Source organism: Meleagris gallopavo, chromosome 1 (genome assembly GCF_000146605.3).
Source record: "Meleagris gallopavo isolate NT-WF06-2002-E0010 breed Aviagen turkey brand Nicholas breeding stock chromosome 1, Turkey_5.1, whole genome shotgun sequence".
NCBI lineage: Eukaryota > Metazoa > Chordata > Aves > Galliformes > Phasianidae > Meleagris > Meleagris gallopavo.
In genome coordinates this window covers 121684205-121702182 of record NC_015011.2, presented here as the reverse complement: position 1 = coordinate 121702182, position 17978 = coordinate 121684205, and the positions used below count along the sequence as shown (strand labels likewise).

The following is a 17978-nucleotide window of genomic DNA, read 5'->3' as shown; positions in this document are numbered from 1 at the left end:
AAAAGGAGAGAGAAAGAAGTTTATCCCCATTTCCTTAGACAGGAAGGGTGCATGAATATGGCCTGATAGGAGAAAAAAAAAAAAACATCAACTGTGTGGTCCTCATAGGTTTTCTACTTCTGAATATGTACCAGGGTACAGCAAGCTCCTTCTCCTCAAAAGCATAATGAGTCATACATGTACTACAGTACAAGCCCTGAAGTTTTTCTTTCCCGTTTTGCAAAAAGAAAGAGGAATAAACAGCTTTGGGATAAAGCAAGGAATTGTAAGAAAGCTTAAACTATATGATCACATATAATACTACCAAAAAAGCAGTCACTTTCTTTTCTTCTTTGGATTTTCATTCTTTCCATTTTATGAGGAGCTGCTGCTCCTTAAAGGCGATGCACTGCAATTGCACAAACTGTTCCTACTCCACTCCTTTAAAGGTAGTTTGTTAAACAAACAAACAAACAAACAAGCTTGTTTAAAGTATATAACTTCAGTTCAAAGAAAGTGCTTTTGTTGTTGCAAGCAGAGTAGAAAGCATATGAAATGTCAGACATCCAGATGCACATCAAGCACTGTTAAGATTTAGTAGTGGGTATCAAGAACTTCCAGTGTTATAATAAAATAAAACGTTCAACAAAGAACAGCACAATTACATTTTAATACTATAGTCAGAATTATGATGAGAAAAAAAAAACTATGAAATTCCAAGATCTTGAATAATTATTGAAAAACTCAGGAACAGTAATGGTGAACTAAGTCAAAGCCTTCTCTTTAGAGCCTGACAGAAATTCAGCTCTGAGCTATGGTTAGAACATTAACTATAGTATCAGTTCCCAAAATACCACTCTTCATCAAGAGAGAATTTCCTCAGTCAAATTTAATTTTGTACTGTGGGAAGATAGAAGGCTGACTGCAGCTCCAGTTATACTATGATATGTATTTCTGGATCTGTCCATGTTTATAACATTGCACTTAAGAGCAGGGAAGCTCAAGCTACAACAGCTTGGATTTGGCCTGCTTAACTATTTGTCTGGATTATTTGCCATTTTTTTCAGCTGCTCTATTTTCTGAAAGCTTTGTGGTCTCATCCCGATGATGCAAATTAAGTACATCTGCTGCATGGCAAAGTGCAGACCCTCTCCATGTCAGTAGTGCACATCTGGCCAGGGCAGTGCACAGGAGTGCATGTGAGCGCTAGGACATGAAATAAGGGCTGCCTCAGCATCTGTCCCCATCCTTCAGCTAGACATGCAAGTGTAATGGGAGGATGGTTGGACCAGATGATCTTGTAGGACCCTTCCAACCTTGTGATTCTATGATTCTGTATGCCCATCTCATGACCAAAATGCTCTTCCCCACTGTATCATTAGGCATTTATCCATTGAGAAACATTTGCATTTTGTTACTGTCATGGAAACACTGCTGGTCATATATGAGAAAACTTCATAAAAGAATTTAAAAAGACAGAATATTAATTATCAGTCTCAAGCTGTGATGCTATTGTGGACTCCTGCTTGTTATGCGCTTACGAATACGACACACTCTGAGCTTGGTGCTGGGGAGTTTTCTGGAATTCAGATAGGAAATGACTTCATGAAATGCCTTTAGTAATAATACCAGTCTTAAATTCAGTGTGAAATTCTGATAAATAATAAGTCCTGCCTTTTCTTAAACATAAGCATCCAAAGGAATACACTGTGTAAAGAAAATTCAATAAAAACTTACTAGCCAGATGCATGTATACTGCCCTATCTATCTTGCCAACACATACACACACACAGATAAGCACCAGAGTACCAGAAAAATAGCTGCTTGTGAGAAATGAGCAACAAGCTTATTTCCAGAAATAACATTATTTTAAAAACTTAAGCAAAGCTGTTATTTCAGCTGTTTGTCTATAATCATCACCTGAAATTGACACTGAATTAACTCAAAGTTAATAAGATCTTTACCAAAACTAGGGTTTTTTTGTTGTTGTTGCTAGGGCTGCATACGTATACATATACATACCCAAATACATATATATATATGTTATACAAAGCACATTTGCAAATGTTTAAAGGAATAATATTTTTCTTACCATTCCCTCTTCCCCTTTGCAGTTTTAGTTGCTCTTGGCATCTATTGCTCTTTCACGTTTCAACTGTTTTTAAAGTTACAGCTACCTTGCATTACGGGTACAAGTGGGGTATACAAATACAGCAATAGCAGTAATGATAACAGTCTCTGCTTCAAGGAATATAATTCTAGACTCTTTTCATATCTGAATGGAGACACACTAATCCTGCTTTCCACGAAGCAAGCGGGTTCGGTGTCACATTAGCCTAGCATTATACTTGAGCTAAATTTCCTGTCTAAACATGACCAGTTCTCTCAGATATCAGCAGAGACACTGCAGCAGAGTCTGTCCTGTCTGTAAACACACCATCGGAGAGGAGCATACTTCAAGCACAGGAAAGGAAACAACAGCTGGACGCAGCTGAGCAGATGGAAGAGTACAGGAAAACAGTGAGGCTGGACCAGTCAGCATGAGAAGCAAAGCTTGCAGTGAAAAGATGAAAGTTGTGTTTTATTTATCATGTGCCTAGCCAACACCATCTACCATTGCTTTCCTGTTCCTCTCAAAACTGGATGATTGTTGTCATTACATTTTCTGTGCTAACACAAAATCAGTTTCAGGAGGTTGCCGAGAACCCAGAAAGTGGCAATCTTCAACGACTTCCAACCCCACTTCTTAAAAACCTTTGATAGTCTCTGATTATAAAAAGATAAAACTTGTGAGCAGGAATATATCTTTTACTAAATCGTATTTTCTGAATAGCTATTTCATTTAATGACCCACCTTTCACACTGATGAAGGTATGAAAGCGCGCATAAATATATATACTCACATAAATGGAGAACACTCCTAAACTCTTTTTTCATTCTGTCTTCAGAAAAAAACAACACACGGTCACCAGTAGGGAGATGCAACTTTGGAAGGAAGAGAAGCAGTAAGGAGGTTTCAGTGACAAAAGGAAGAAGCAGCACCACAGGGTCCACAGGAGACAGCACTCCAGAAGGGAACCTGCTCAACCTCCTGGCAAGGTTTTGGAGCCAGTGGTCTCTGCACTTGAACACTTGCTGAGCGACCTGCCTGTCCCACCACACATCCCTAACCTCAAGGCTCTCACCTCAGAGGTCAGGAAGACAACACAGCAACGAGCTGTAACCCTACAGGAAATAATCGATCATTATCTTTATTGTAAAACACGAACTTGAAATGATTCAAACACCTATTTGCATTGCATGTTTGTGTCCATATTAAAAATGCTTTTAAGTTAAATTTGGAAAGAGGAGGAAGGAATTTTACCCTAATGCAACATTTCAGGTGAAAATTTACTTCAGTAGTGAGCTGTTTAGACTGATTAATCTACATGCCAGTTTAATAAATACATAGCTCTTGAGATACGCTCTTACATCACTTTCCCAAACATGCTTATTAAACCATTTTTGTGGGCTCAGCATGTGAATGAATTCACAAATCAACTTATTAACAGATGACCAGTAGCCAGAGGAAAAGTAGTCTTCTTAGAAGAGCTGCTTAGACATTCAGGAATAGCCTCTGTGCCCTTGCCAGGTGCAAGAGAAACAAGAAAACTGGGAACAGTGTTATTTACTAATAACAGAGTTGACTGTTCGCCATCCAGCCTCAACCTTTCAGATTTCAGCAGGGAAACTCATTTCCATTCAAATTCTGGAGAAGGCGATCACACCCCAAGGCTTAACTGAGAAGTAATATTATCAGGTTTCCAGGTAGCTCTCATACAGTGTAAAACCCAGAGCAGTCTGAGTATTTGTGATGCAAAGTGGCAAAGGGCTTCAGAAGCTCAGATGTCTTCAGGGCTTAATCTTATCCCCCTCTCTTTCCACATTTGTTCTAATAAAAGATTGGTTTTCCTTGTCTGCTTGCTTATGACACATGCTTGATCTAGGGAAGAAATAAAAGGCAGCATGGGAAATTTTGTTCTCTCTTTCCTGCACTTAGTTATCAGAGAAAAAGGCAAAGAAGTGTTTCAGCCTTTCAAGTCAGCACGCACGTCCTGTGCACTCAGAACAACATTCCCTCAGCAGAGGCATGTGGAGTTAGATAACATCAATTTATGTTAAATAGTCCTTAAATAGAAGGAGAAACACATACAGCGCTGTTTTTAGATATACTGGATAATGCTTTTACATAGTCTGGTTTTGCATTTTTGTTTTTTTTTTTGTCAGCGCGTGGGAGATACGCTATCTCATGTTTTAATGGATGTGGTCATTTTCTCTCTGTGGCCAAGTTTACAGATACTTGCAGGTTCTATTCCCACATTTGGGGACTCTAAATTTCCTGTAAGACCTTTGGGTCAGCAAGAATCTGCCAAACTCCATTCCACCAGTGAGCCTTCAGAAACCTGACGTAATTGCAGCTAGACAGAGCGCAGTACGGTTTGGGTCACTCCACAGAAATTTATCAAGCAGAAGCCTGGGACTTCATAGCCATTGCAGTGATCCAAGAAGAAAGCGCAAACAGAGTACACACACTGTACCATAGTGATGTGGTCTGATGGCAACAGCCTTCCTGGCTTAACCCACTTCCAATTTACAGGGGTCTGTAGGGAGGAAGGGGGCAAACTCTTTAGCAGGGTCTGTTGTGAAGGGAAACTGTTTCAAATTAAAAGAGAGATGTAGACTGGATATCAGGGAGAAGATTTTCATGATAAGGAGCACTGGAACAGGTTAAGAAGAAGTAGGCAGTAGATGTTCCAAGCATCTCTGGAGATTAACTAGCCACTAAACAGCTATCAACCTGGATCAATCCACTGTTGTAGCCAGCATATTTTCTATCTGCCCCTCTACCAGTCATTTAGAGTGTTGTAAGTTTGACAAGTTGATGAATAATGAATAAAAGGCAACGTACAGAAAACTGTTTATGCTTAAGAGCACCATCACTGTACTTAGATATAACGAGTCTAATTTTAACACTGTTTTGGTGTCATTTTGTTGTTTGGTTTGTTTGTTTGTTTGTTAAGTTTGCAGTATAAAACAGCTCAAAATTCTTCCCCACTGTACACCACCACAGCACTGCGAACCTCTGGCCTTAATTTCTAAGAGTAGGCATTCAAGCCTAGATCTGATGATACAAGCTGCAATTACATGCTCAGCAATTTAACAGTAAAACCAATGACATAAAAACATTACTAAATACCTCAGAATGTATATAAATTGAAGAATATTTTATGAAACTTTACAGCCTTTCTTATAAAGCACTCCACGTGCACAACAGATTAATTAAATGCTGCACCCAACTCATTTACTTCCCCCTTTAGAAGCACCTACACAAACACTGCTGTTGCAGTTTGCAACACTTCTGCAAATACAGAAAAGAAGAACAGTGCACTCAGCAAATCTTTCTCTTTTTACTGCATCCAGTTTAAAAGAGTAAGGAAAATACAGTGGCTAAAGCTATAAATACATTTGCTTAATGTGAAGAATCTGCTGTTTTCCTGTGTGTGATGAAATTCAAGCAAGAAGCAAAAGGAAAAGAAATAACAAAGTTACTGAAGTGGGAAAAACGTTCTTCAGAAGAATATCCATTTTCATCTTAAAAAAAAAAAAATACAGCTGCCTATGTTTTGCTCTAACAAGCAAAAGAAGTTCTCTTAGTGCAAGACTTGTACTATTTGCTTTGAAAATAACTCGCTATTGTTCTATAAACTGACAACAAACTACACTAAGAACTTAATTTTTAAATTGCGAATCATCTCAAGTAGAGACCGAATCATAATTTTGATCTGAAGTATCACACCAATATACTCACTTAAATTGTTACGTTATAAGGAAATTCAGTGCAACAGAATTTTCAAGAAAAGGCTTACAGAACTCCAAAAATAAATTGAGGTAATAGAAATAAAAAATAAAAAAATAAAAAAAGCAATACTGGAGAGAATAGAGGAAAACTTTTGAAGTCAATCAAGTATTACATCAGGTTTGGAATCTATCCTACAAGTACTAAACTTTCTTGAAAAGCTAGTGTTTATCAACCCAATCTTAGGCTGCAGAGTAATACTGTGTGTAAAAATCAAACATTCCTGTATAACACTGACCAAGGAAATAGCTTATGCTTATTAAAATAACTTTTTTTGATGCAGTGACCTTCTCAATGATCATGACCAGCTTTTCATTCAGCGACACATGTAATCTAAGCAGGCCCAGTATTACTACTACTGCAATTCTGTTGCTAATTACCAGAGAATTGAATTTTGGTATCAGATACGCTGGACACAACATAGTTTTCTTTTTGTTCTTGTTTTACAGATCAAAACTTCACTATGAGTATTACTGCTTAAAGATCAGAAAACATTACATTCAATTTAATCACCTTCCTGCCAAGTATCTGACTGTAAAGTTAAATGGTAGTAGCCGGCACTATAAACTCAGGCAGACAAAACATCTATAGCAACACAAACAAGACCCCTTGTATGATATGGTGTTCAGAATGGTACTTCAAGATGTAAGAAGACATTCTGATCATTTGGACCTTACACCCACATTCAGAAGTCTTTGGTATTTTAGCAACCTTCCCTTCAGCATTTAAACCAAAAAGCTGATAAGGTACAGAGGTCTTCTTCTCCTGTAACAGCAGCACTGGGAATGAGGAAAAAACTCATCATACACTCCTTGCATTACTAGGTCTTTCACTACTTCACTTATGCCTTTCTGCTGGTTTTAGTCTGACGATTTGAGAGCTCCCTGAAGCACTGCTCACTTTCAAAATGCATGAATTGGCTTCCCTGGAAACAGCACTCAAATGGAAAAGAACAAGAGTCATAAAGGTAAAAACTGCACTGACGAGAAAGAGTAAGGGAAATTCTTTGGGTTTACAATTTGAATTTATCAAGCACTTACATAGCAGCAAGATTAACGTAGCATAAAAAAAATCCTTCAGGGCAGACTGAAAAGAAGCCAGTTTGGACACCCTGGTTTTCCTTTTATTGTTTCACTCTACTATCTTCATCACCTCTTGCTCATGTCTTCCCATCAGTCATATCTCATCAGCCACTTTCTACTTTCTACATCACCTTACAGAACTGCTAACAATCTGCCCATCCTGGGAAGCCATTCAATTTTATACACAGCCAGCTTGGAGTGACAGAAAACACATTCTCCAAGTGCCTACGTATTTCCTGAAAACTTTTGCTAACAGCCAGTCACCATTCCCTGAGAAGGATGTGCTAATGCATACACTGAAATGAACACTTTCAGAATTTCTTTAAAACATCATCTCAAGGGCTCCTTGAGTTTTCATGAGGAATACAAATAACCTTCTACTTCCTCCAACAAGAGCTTTAAATGCACAGTTGCTTTCAGGTGAGGTTCTCTGGCCAAGGGCATAAAAATTCTTTGCACTTTTATGGATGTTCTAATCACAAGAGCATGAGCTTTGTCCTGGAAATATAACATAACCTCATGGATTACGTTATCTAAATTACAAATTCTTTTTACCTCACTTGTTTGGAGAGTATCCCAGTTAAGGTCTAACATGTACATTACAGTTTCTGCCCACCTGGGGTTACATTTATAACAGCAGATTTGCACCTAAGTAAGTGCATCCCCATCCTATATTGTCATATCTTCTGGCCAATGGACACTTTGTCATATGGCAGTAAACTGAGGCTTTTTTCCCTCAAGCTCCTGTGTTTTCAAGATCAACTCTTGACTTATTACGTGGAAATCTAAAAGTTACATTTTATTTTGCCTCCAAAAGTAGGGTTTGAGCACTTACGAGCTGTGCAGAACAGTCTGGAAATATGTGAATGTTTAAGGAAAAAAAAAAAAGATCAAAAGAATCAGCAAATGTATATTTTTAAAATCTCTATATTCCTCAATCCATTTAATGATTTCTGAGTGGTCCAGATTAAAAAAATGTGATTGTAGAGAAAGGAATTTTACAGAAATTTAAAACAAAGAGGTATGGCAAACAACAAGAAGGATGTCAATATATGCACAACTTTTCTCTTGCCAAACTGTGAGCTGTGCTACCCTCATCCGCAGGGCTTTTGATCTGTAGGGAATCTAGCTAAGACTTTTCCCAAGTTTACTACCAAGTGAACTTGTGCACCTTGTGGATAGGCTCCCAAATATTGAGGGAAGAGGTGGCTGCAGGGCTTCTGGTATAGCTGTATTTGCATGGGACAGTTGTAAGATGTTGCATCTGCAAATGGATATTTATGTATCAGATGAGTTTTACCATGAAAATTAAAACCATGTAGAAGTACAAGAGAGCCACAGGTTGTGCATTTTTAACATACACCTAGACATACACACCACTGCAATACTGATACTTGGAAAAAAAAATCACAAGGAATTAAGCATTTATTTATCAGACACTGATTATGCATATGTCTGTGTGCAAATACATCCTTATTCACGCCACACTACGTACAACATTACTTAGCTAATGTCGTAGCTGCTGCAGTACTGAGATTTATAGTCTCTTTTGCAAAGTCCAGATTTATATCAGTAGATTCTTAAGAAAAAAAAAAGTACAGGAGCCCATGATTAGTTCAGTGTGTTGCAGACCATTACAAACAGAAGAAAGAAGAGAAAGCTAAATGCAAAACACAAGTTCTGCCTCTTTCGTTCCGCACCACGCTATAGCTTGTAAGCACCGCTGACTGCAGGACCTTCAGATCAGTTTAGGTGTTTCACTGTTTTGTCAGGGATTAACCCATGAACTGCAGTTTGGTGTAGATGCGTTTGAAGAAAATAAGACAACTCACACTGTTAAAAACCCAAGCAATCTAATAATGCATATACACACATGAAATAATAAATATATATTCTCTGAATAAGCTTTTTCAAGGTTGAGAGCTGCAGACTTAGGTCAAGTTAATCTGAAATCTACTTCAGTGTATACATTCAACTGTTAAATGTTATGATCTGTTCTACCTTTTTGAGATGATGGGCGAATTCTCTTTGAATAATACGTCTTACACAAATGTGGTTCTCAGCTTCTCTGAAGTCCATGGTCAGGTTAACTCTTTCCATAAAGCACCTAAAAGTAAAGTCATTGTGGATAACATTGGACTAAATATAGTCGAAATGTGTAGAACTTCACTACTTAAAAGAAATTCTGAAAAAAAAAAAACAATTTAAACATGGTATGTCATAATCTTCCAACCTACTGTTTCTTCCACAGTATTCTACATGCTCCTTTCAGGAATACTAAACAAACAAACAAACAAACAACAAAAGAAGCCTTACAAAAACCTCTGGGTAACTGCAAAATAGATTCACTGTGGAGTTATTTTGGATTGACCCTAGCATCACATTTCCTTCTGACATTCTGTAGTCCACTGCATTTAATCACAACCAATGTTTATGTTGTATAACTTTGATATGTATCAGATACTATGTCACAGTTGTGACATTTCAATCAGCATAGTCTGTTTCCATCTCTTCTTGCAATAACAATTCTTTCATCCAAAGCAGTATTAAATAAGATTATAAGACAGCAGATGGCATCACTTTGTTATTTTAAACTGTTGTACACTGACCATTTACTGTAAAGAATAATCCATTTTCAAAGATTTATAAACAGAGCTCTATAGACAGCACAGACAAGGGACATACCAGAAATTAAAATGTCACCATTTTATCACAGAATGGGTTGGAAGGGACATCAAAGCCCACCCAGCCCCCACGCCCGCCATGGGAAGGGCTGCCCCCCACCAGCTCAAGCTGCCCAGGGCCCCATCCAACCTGGCCTTGACCACTTCCAGGGATGGGGCACCACAGCTTCTCTGGGCAGCTGTGCCAAGGCCTCACCCTCAACCTCTGAGTAAAGGATTTCTTGTAACATCTAACCTAAATCTCCTCTCTTTTTAAAACCCTTGTTCTACCACTGAACACACTGACAAAGACTTCCTCCCCATCTTTCCTTTAGGCCCCATTATGCACTGGAAGATCACTATAGGGCCTCCTCAGAGCCTTCTCTTCTCCAGGCTGAGCAATTCCATTGCTCCTATCTGCTTGCTTTGATCTGTCATTAGTTTCATGCAGGCATCTTAAAGCAGCCACTGTTCACCACAGCTGTGGCTGCCTTTCTTCCATTCCCTAGGTACTTCCAAGCCCCTCAGCCAGCCTCCTGCACACCGTCAGCTAAAGCCACTCAAATCTTCAAGAGATCACAAAGCATAAGGCTAGCTTTAGGTAATATGGCAGATGTGATCTCAGCTTAGCAGTAATGTGTAGACTCCCTTCCTCATCTGTTCCCACTGGGATTGCTACTAAAGCCATATCACTCTGTAGGGCACAAAACATCAGTAGGAGAGAGCTGCCCATTCAATGAAGTGGAACTCGACAAAGATGGCAAATGTGCCTGTTCAGCATCACATGAAACAGCCCTCATGAAAACAGAGTTAAGTCTAACCAGATCTGCTATTCAACCACCATTTGATAATTTCTCTCCAAACGTTTTTTATGTACTTCTTAGAACGATGTGAAAAATAGGCATAGAGAAATTTCCTTTGTGTTTTCAAATGATATAAAGATTTGAAAAGGCAAACCATAAAAACAAAGGCATCTGTGCAAGACTCCAACCGCTGTACAGAAAAATGGGAATTCAAAGGAGGCAATGTACTAAGTTATTTTTCCTATTACTTTTCAGCAGAATAACAAAAACATTATGTTCTACTCAGGGCATTCAGAAAGTGGCTGTCACTGCCGTTTGTAGGTGTAGGTGTTACACTCAGAATACATGATCCAAGCAGTGTATTTTTCCACATGCTGTTCTGCTAAGAACAAATGCAAGCAGGGTCTTGATCTTGAGATGCCATTAGGAAGCATTTGAATGGTCTCAGCACCCAAACATCTAAATGTGTATGTTCCAAGACTGCAGGTAGTCTGTGGTGCAAATATTGCCCAGAGGTGGCTCTGCACTGGCTGATCCTTGGTGACAGTGCTCACTGATCCCTCTGCCCCACACACTGCTCTGTGGAAGAGTCCCTGATGGCTTTGTTGCAACAGCGACAGGCGTGGGAGATGGGGAAAGGACAATACAGAGGAGAAAAGGAGCAAGCCAGAGCACTGGAGAAAACGCTCTTCGTTGCCCACAAGTTCAGCTTTTCTTTACCCACTTCCAAACCCCTTCCCTGGACTTGCCTTTTAAAAAGCTATTGAAAGAGCCATGCTGTTTGTACTCTATGAACTCAGAGATGGCAGCCTTACAGAATGTTCTGCAATTCTTTGCAGGGTTGCTGGCAGTTTATCCTCATTCAGTGGGTAAGTGCAAGTACCCGCCAGCATGTGTGCTTAGTATTGAGCGTGCATGTAATGGCAGCCAGGAGTTTGACCTGAATATCTTCTGCCTGAAGGATGGGAATTTCAGGAAGAAATGAATTCGCAAAACCAATAAGGCTAAGTAACTCATGAAGAAGCTATAAATCTATTTCTTCAGAAAGAAAAAAAAGTCAACAGGGACTACTGAAAACCAACATTAGAACAAACAAATAGGTTTGACTCTAACATCCACTTTCTCCCTCAGTGTTCAAATCAGCACGTTAGCAGTATACTACCAAAGCATTCATCCTTTTTCAGGCAGAAAATATGCTTTTTCAGCCACTCTGAGCATGTCATTGTACTTCTGAAAAAAAAAAAAACAAAAACCAGAGCTCTGGAGAGCTGTGACAAGCAGAGGCAGGAGGCAAGAAATAAATACAAGAAAGTACAGAACAGTCCTCAAATCTTTTGTCTTTTTATGGAAGTCACCTTCTAAAGAGTTGGCACTGTGGGCTTTAGACAATGCCCTTTATTTTTCTTTTATTTTTTTTCCAAGGGTTAATTTCCCCTCCTCAACCTGGCAGTAATATAAATTGAATGTCATTTTTTCTCAATAATAAAATGAATCATAAATACATACCTAAGAATAAGATGAATCAAAACCAGAAACACCATTACTACTGGTGTCATGATAATTGATATTCATATTCATTGCAGCCATATGCTTTTTTCTCAGACTGCTTTGAAATACCTACTAATCCACAAGGTAGACAACTGGAGGTCACTAAAGAGTCTGTAATGTTATCCATAGTGAATATCACTATTGTAATGACAAAAAAATCATCTGACACAGCTGCCTACGTTAAGAGAGGTCAGCCTCAAGTGCTCTTGCCCTTTCTTATCTTTAAGTTGCAGCTTAACAAGGCACTCGATACGAACCCAGGAACTAAAAAATGCAAGGTACTCAGTAAATAACTCAGGTGGTCTGTGCTCAGTGTCAGAAATGATGTGGGGTAGGCTTCAAATTTTAGGTAAGTCTAAACGTTCACACAGGGCTCTAGCAGGGCTTTGTAAAGCAGAAGCAAGCAGGTTGCCTAATCCCTAGTTCCACCAGTGCTTACACTAACTCAGCCAGTTTTATGTGCCTATCTGGCCTCCAGATAGATGTAAATTGAAGCCCCTTAGACTTTCTAAATTCTTTTGGTCAGTTTCAGATTATACTTTCATAACAAGAAAGATTTTTCTAAACCACTCTGACCAACTGGATGGATTTTGAGGAAATTAAATCTTACAATCACACTACATACTGTAATCCTTACACAGAGAAAAACATCATTCTAAAATAACAGGGAAAGTTGCATAGACAAAGCAACATTATTTCAGACTCAATTACAGCCAATTTTTGAGCTAACCTATATACACAAAGCGTTACACTCTCCCCAGCTTACTTCTTACAGGAATAAACAGGTCTCCAGAACTCCACTCATTTTGACAACAAACCCATACAGGATTCACTGGCCTACCTGCACCTTCAAATTTTTTTTCTTCCCAAATCTTCCTTCCCCCTCTTCTGAACTTGCTTTCCCTGATAGATACAGATTTTAAGCGAGCGGTGAGAACGCTTGGTCTCTGAAGACAATAATAAAGAACTTACACTTTTATCCCAACCTCAGCTGTCCTCGTTGGTTTGCAGATACTCGTGCAGCAGTTGCCAATGGATGGTTATCTCCTTGCTTCCTGCTATAGGGCACAACTCTGAAAGCCCGAAGAACTACCTCCTCCTGTCTTTCACAGTGCTTTTAAACTGATGGTGGGAGGGGCAGAACGTCTCCCTATCTCATTGTGTTAGGAAAGCTAAAATTCCCATTGAAAGTGACTCACCAACATTAATCATATATACACCAGATTGAAAAGCTCTCAGAACATGAAGACTGAATCTCATTCTCAGTTAAGCAAATTAGAAGCAAATTGCTCAGCACTATCACATTATCTTAACTGCCATATCTGTACAATTTTGCACAATGGAGCTGATGAATACAAATTTACTGTTTCTAGCATTGAACTCCTAGAGAGAGGTGCTTCTGAATCTTTCAGAAGAGCAGTGAGTAACATGCAGCTTCCATTATTCTAAAACAGATAAACAGCACTGTAAAGATTTTTCTCTACAAGATACTTGCTTCATTTACCACCTGTTTTATGCATTAGAATAAACATCCTTATTGACTAACCAAGCAGATGAATACCAGAATCTTCAGTAAACAAGTTACACTGCAGCTTGAAATACTGCAGTTTGTTTGCTCCTCACTGAGAATAGCATGTACTCTATTTTTCATTCCATAACACTACATCCGAGTACAAAAATGGAGAGGGGACTGTGTAGATTCACGGCTATTCCTAGAGCTAAATGCTGGGGCAAGGGGATTGAAGAAGAGAAAAATAAAATGATTTTACTATCATTTCTTGAAATGTATATTGAGAAAAAAAGCAAAACAAACAGCAACACTCAATAAGTCATATTTGGGAACATGTACACTCTGCTGAATCTACAAAGCAGGGAATTTTCCCGTTTGTAGTATGAATGCAGCACAGACTTTTGCCTCTCTGCTGTTTTTGATGATGTTTTTAATTTCTCCTGATATCAGCTATCCAGCTCCCATTGGACAATACTCACAATTACATATGAAGCATATTCCATTAGCTGTAAAAACAGTGTAGTTACAAAAAGTGAACAATTCTTTTGCATTTCAGGGCAGTATTCCAATGCACAGCAACTAGATTATGATCTGTCATGTTCCTGTAAATTAGGATAAGTCAAATGTTGCTCAAACTAGCTCAAATCTTGGCATCAAAGAAACCAAGTTCTCAACACAGTACAGTGCTTGAGCTCTTGCCTAGTTAATGATTTCTATTGACATTTAATTACAGCATGTTTCCTGAAGTTAAGGCACAGCTTCACCATAAGTGGGGCTACTCTGAGTAAGAGACTTACGAATAACGCTCATCTGACAAATAGCTTTAGAATCATAGAATAACCGAGTTTGGAAAAGATGTCCAAGATCATCCAGACCAACCGTCCACCATTTTGATATGTAGCAATGTTTAATACACAGAAGTAGCCACAGATGTAAACTTAGCTCCTCAGTAAAAGGATACACAGCCCCAAAATTATAACTACCACTACAAAAGAAAAAATACTTAAGTGTATCCTGCATATATTTTGCAAACATAACATCAGACTAGTCAAATTTCCTTTCTTCCTTGTGTTTGCTATACTTTCTACATCTATACATCTTATTGTAAAATGTGAGAACATTACAATATGAGAATAATTACTATACATTTCTATATCTCTAGGAAAAAAAAAAGTCTGTGTGACTTCAAAACATCAGTCTGTTCTTGATCCTTATTCAACAAAATAGCTTGCTGCTGTAGAGACACAGCACGAACATCTTCTGGTGATCCCCCTCCCAAATGTTAACAGGAACACTCCAGGAATGAGCAAAATGATAATCTTGCTCTCTGAGGCAGATGACATGGAGTATGGATTCTTATATACATATTCTGCCTCAGAACTGGACTACAAACATTCACTTTGTGAAGCTCTTTGAGGTGTGTTACTGATGAGCCTCTATCCTCTGGGGAAAAAAAAAAAAAAATAGTGTCTTGAGCTGGTTATCCTAAAATTGAGGTACCCAAACCCATTGCTCATTGCTGAGAAAGCTGCGTATTGTTCAAGAAAATGGTAATCCAGAAAGCTCAGTTCCTAAAATGACCATAGTGTCACATTTCCATGGCCCCAGTGAAGTCAGTAGATCCAAATAAATGAGCTGTTAAAAAAAATAAATACATTAAAAAAACAAAACAAAAACAACCAAATAAACAAACAAAAAAAACAAGTAGAAGCTATCCAGAAGATATACAGCACCCCAAAAAAGAGAGCAGCACCCTTGACTAATGCAAGCTCACATCAGCCGTTCAGCAAACATTAGCAGGTGCAGTACCATGTTCATTTGTTCTATCTTCACACTTCATTTATCAGAAAGCTTTTTTTACTAACATCCTCACCGGCAATAGGGCTTGATGGAAGGAAAGCCTTCCCACAAGGACTAAACAGAGCTCAACCCCGGTATACAGCTATTCTCATATTGTTCCTGAAGGTATTTATTTTGCAGGTTCAATCACACTTAGTAAATACAAACAGATTGAAACATTCTGATTTTTCATGACTAGACTTTTTCCATCTTATTTAATAGCTTTTTTTTTTTTTACATACTCAAAAGGAAAAGCTCCTGAAAAGTGTTAGAGATTGAACTGTTGTTGTCTGCTGCAACAGAACAGAAGTCTGCTTTCTCAGGGTAAAGATTTTACACAGTAAATGACAAGGAAGTCTGGTGATAAAAAGAGTAATTGCTATTGATGGGCTCAATGCTGTTTTACTATAATTAAGTGAACAAAAGGGCAAAAGACCTTGAAAAGTGACATTAATAACGTAAAAAAGTTCAGTCTACGAGATATCAGTCTGCTTGTTACAGAAAATCCTATAAACTCAGAAGAAGGGAAACCTTTTCTTACTCAATCTAGAGAGCATAAGGAATGAGTAAGCTTGATTTTCTTTCAAAAAAGTATTTGAAAAGTCTGCCATGATAATTACATGTTGATGCCTCTTCCTCTGTTTTAACTTTTTTTTCCCCAAGGAAATTATTTAAGATCAAAAGGGAACCGTTGGTAGAGGCAGGAGTAGAAGAACACCATCAATCTCATGTGAAACCCACAGCTATTCACTGCACGAGTATATAGCTCAAAATTCAGGACTTATCCCTTTCTCTTCTCCAAACACCTTACAGCAGCTTTTATGACACATGCGTTGGAATTCAGTGTGAAAGTTTTCATGTTAAATTTCAAGTCTTTTTCTATAGTCTCATGACTCTAAATCCTTTCTCCTTGCTTAGAAATATACGTGGGTAGTACAGACTATAAACAAAATAGATGCCTCTGAAGGACTTAGATGCTCAGGAAGTCCTTTGCAGTCTATGTCTCACTCTGTTTCCTCTTGAGCTTAATTTACATGTTGGCCTCTTAGAAGTTGTATTCTACTTCAGATATTTTAAGTTAGTCCTACTAAAACTTGTTGCCCTCCCACTTAGACTAAGAGGACTTTTCACCCATGTTATCTGTGCTTTTTCATCGATCAGTTATAAATTTGTAAATTATTAGTATGGAGAAAAATACACAAATAATCAGACATAACAAGGTTTAAAATAGAAAACTCAAACTGACTCTAGGAATGAAGAGGAATGCTAGCATCAAATTAAATAAGTTAAGATTTTACCTTTCATATTTGTAACTAATTTCTGCCCTTGTTATGCACACTGAAATATACACTTGCTTTGTTTATACTTAACTATACCACTCACAAAATTAGGTTGGTAAGTAGGAATAATGAACAGTCTTGATTCTAGTATAACACGAAAGAAACAAAAGAAGAATCATGAGGAATTGTAGAAGTATGTGTTGAATGCCTGAAGGGAACAATTCAGAGGCAGTTAATGAGTACCCAATATGCAACTGAGTAGGAGAGCAGAGTCAGCCTGTGAGACCTATGAAGGAAAAGCAGAAAACGTAAACAAAGAGATCAACGTATGAAATAGGGTTTCAATAATAAACAAATCAAAACTCAACACTTTAGAAACCTGAGCAGTCTGAGGAAGGAAGGCAGAAAAGGGCCAGGATGGAAGGCCAAAGGAGTAGAAAGAATAACGAATAATAATAATGATAAAGAAAAGGTACTATTAAAAACGAAAAAAAGAACATAATACAAAAAACTCGGCAGCATGTCAAATTTTAATTATCTTTTCAATTACTAATTAGACCTTCTCACTGATTCAATGAAATGACAAACTTTCAAGAGTTTTGATGTAACGTGCTGTTTTTTCTCCCTGCAATCTGCTCATCACAACGGAGATTTAGAATCCCAAAGCACAGAATGGGGCATTTTCTGTAAGATAATCTCTACCCTTCAACATTACAGGAACTCGATTCAACTTCTACCCTCAATAAAGAAAATGGTGGAAAATTCAGCGACACCAAAAGAGTAAGACTTTACATGTGTTCACAACAAATAAACCTGAGAAAGAAAATGATCCAAAATGGAAATAATCCTTATTAGTTTTTTAAATCCTTGATTGAAATAATTGCTTCTCCGCCCACACAAGAATCAAGAAGAATGCAATCAGCAGGCATTTTCAGATACTCAGCCACGCGATGCACAGCAGCGGTACCTGCTGTGTGCACAAGTTCTGTCTGTGCTCATTCAAAACATCCCTGTTTAGCTATGACCTATGTGTGCTAAATCTTACCAAGATATCAATGAAAGTGCACTCACCATGGAACAATGGGAACAATTACTTACTTCTGTATTGCTGCTTTTACTAAAGTTACTTTAACCAGTAATTATTCATTTCAGAGTCTCAAATTCAGTGAGACCACAGAGAAATCAAGTGCATCATGAATTGACCATGTCAGCCATGAATCTTTGACCAGATTCAAGTTGCAGAAGCTCAAGTTGTAGGTACTCACCAGAAGTATCATAGAATCATAGAATGGCCTGGGTTGAAAAGGACTACAATGATCATCTAGTTTCTACCTGCTATGTGCAGGGTCGCCAACCACCAGACCAGGCTGCCCAGAGC

At 38.2% G+C, this 17978-nt stretch overlaps 1 protein-coding gene across 1 annotated transcript in view; it reads right to left on the bottom strand.

Annotated features, from left to right (window-relative positions):
• The window catches only part of ARHGAP6 (Rho GTPase activating protein 6), a 136295-nt gene that overhangs the window by 104613 nt on the left and 13704 nt on the right, over positions 1-17978 (bottom strand). The window contains exon 2 of the mRNA XM_010726532.3: positions 8959-9064. Within this exon, the coding sequence (XP_010724834.2) occupies positions 8959-9057 (99 nt within the window). The 5' untranslated portion in view covers positions 9058-9064. The remainder of the gene's footprint in view (positions 1-8958; positions 9065-17978) is intronic.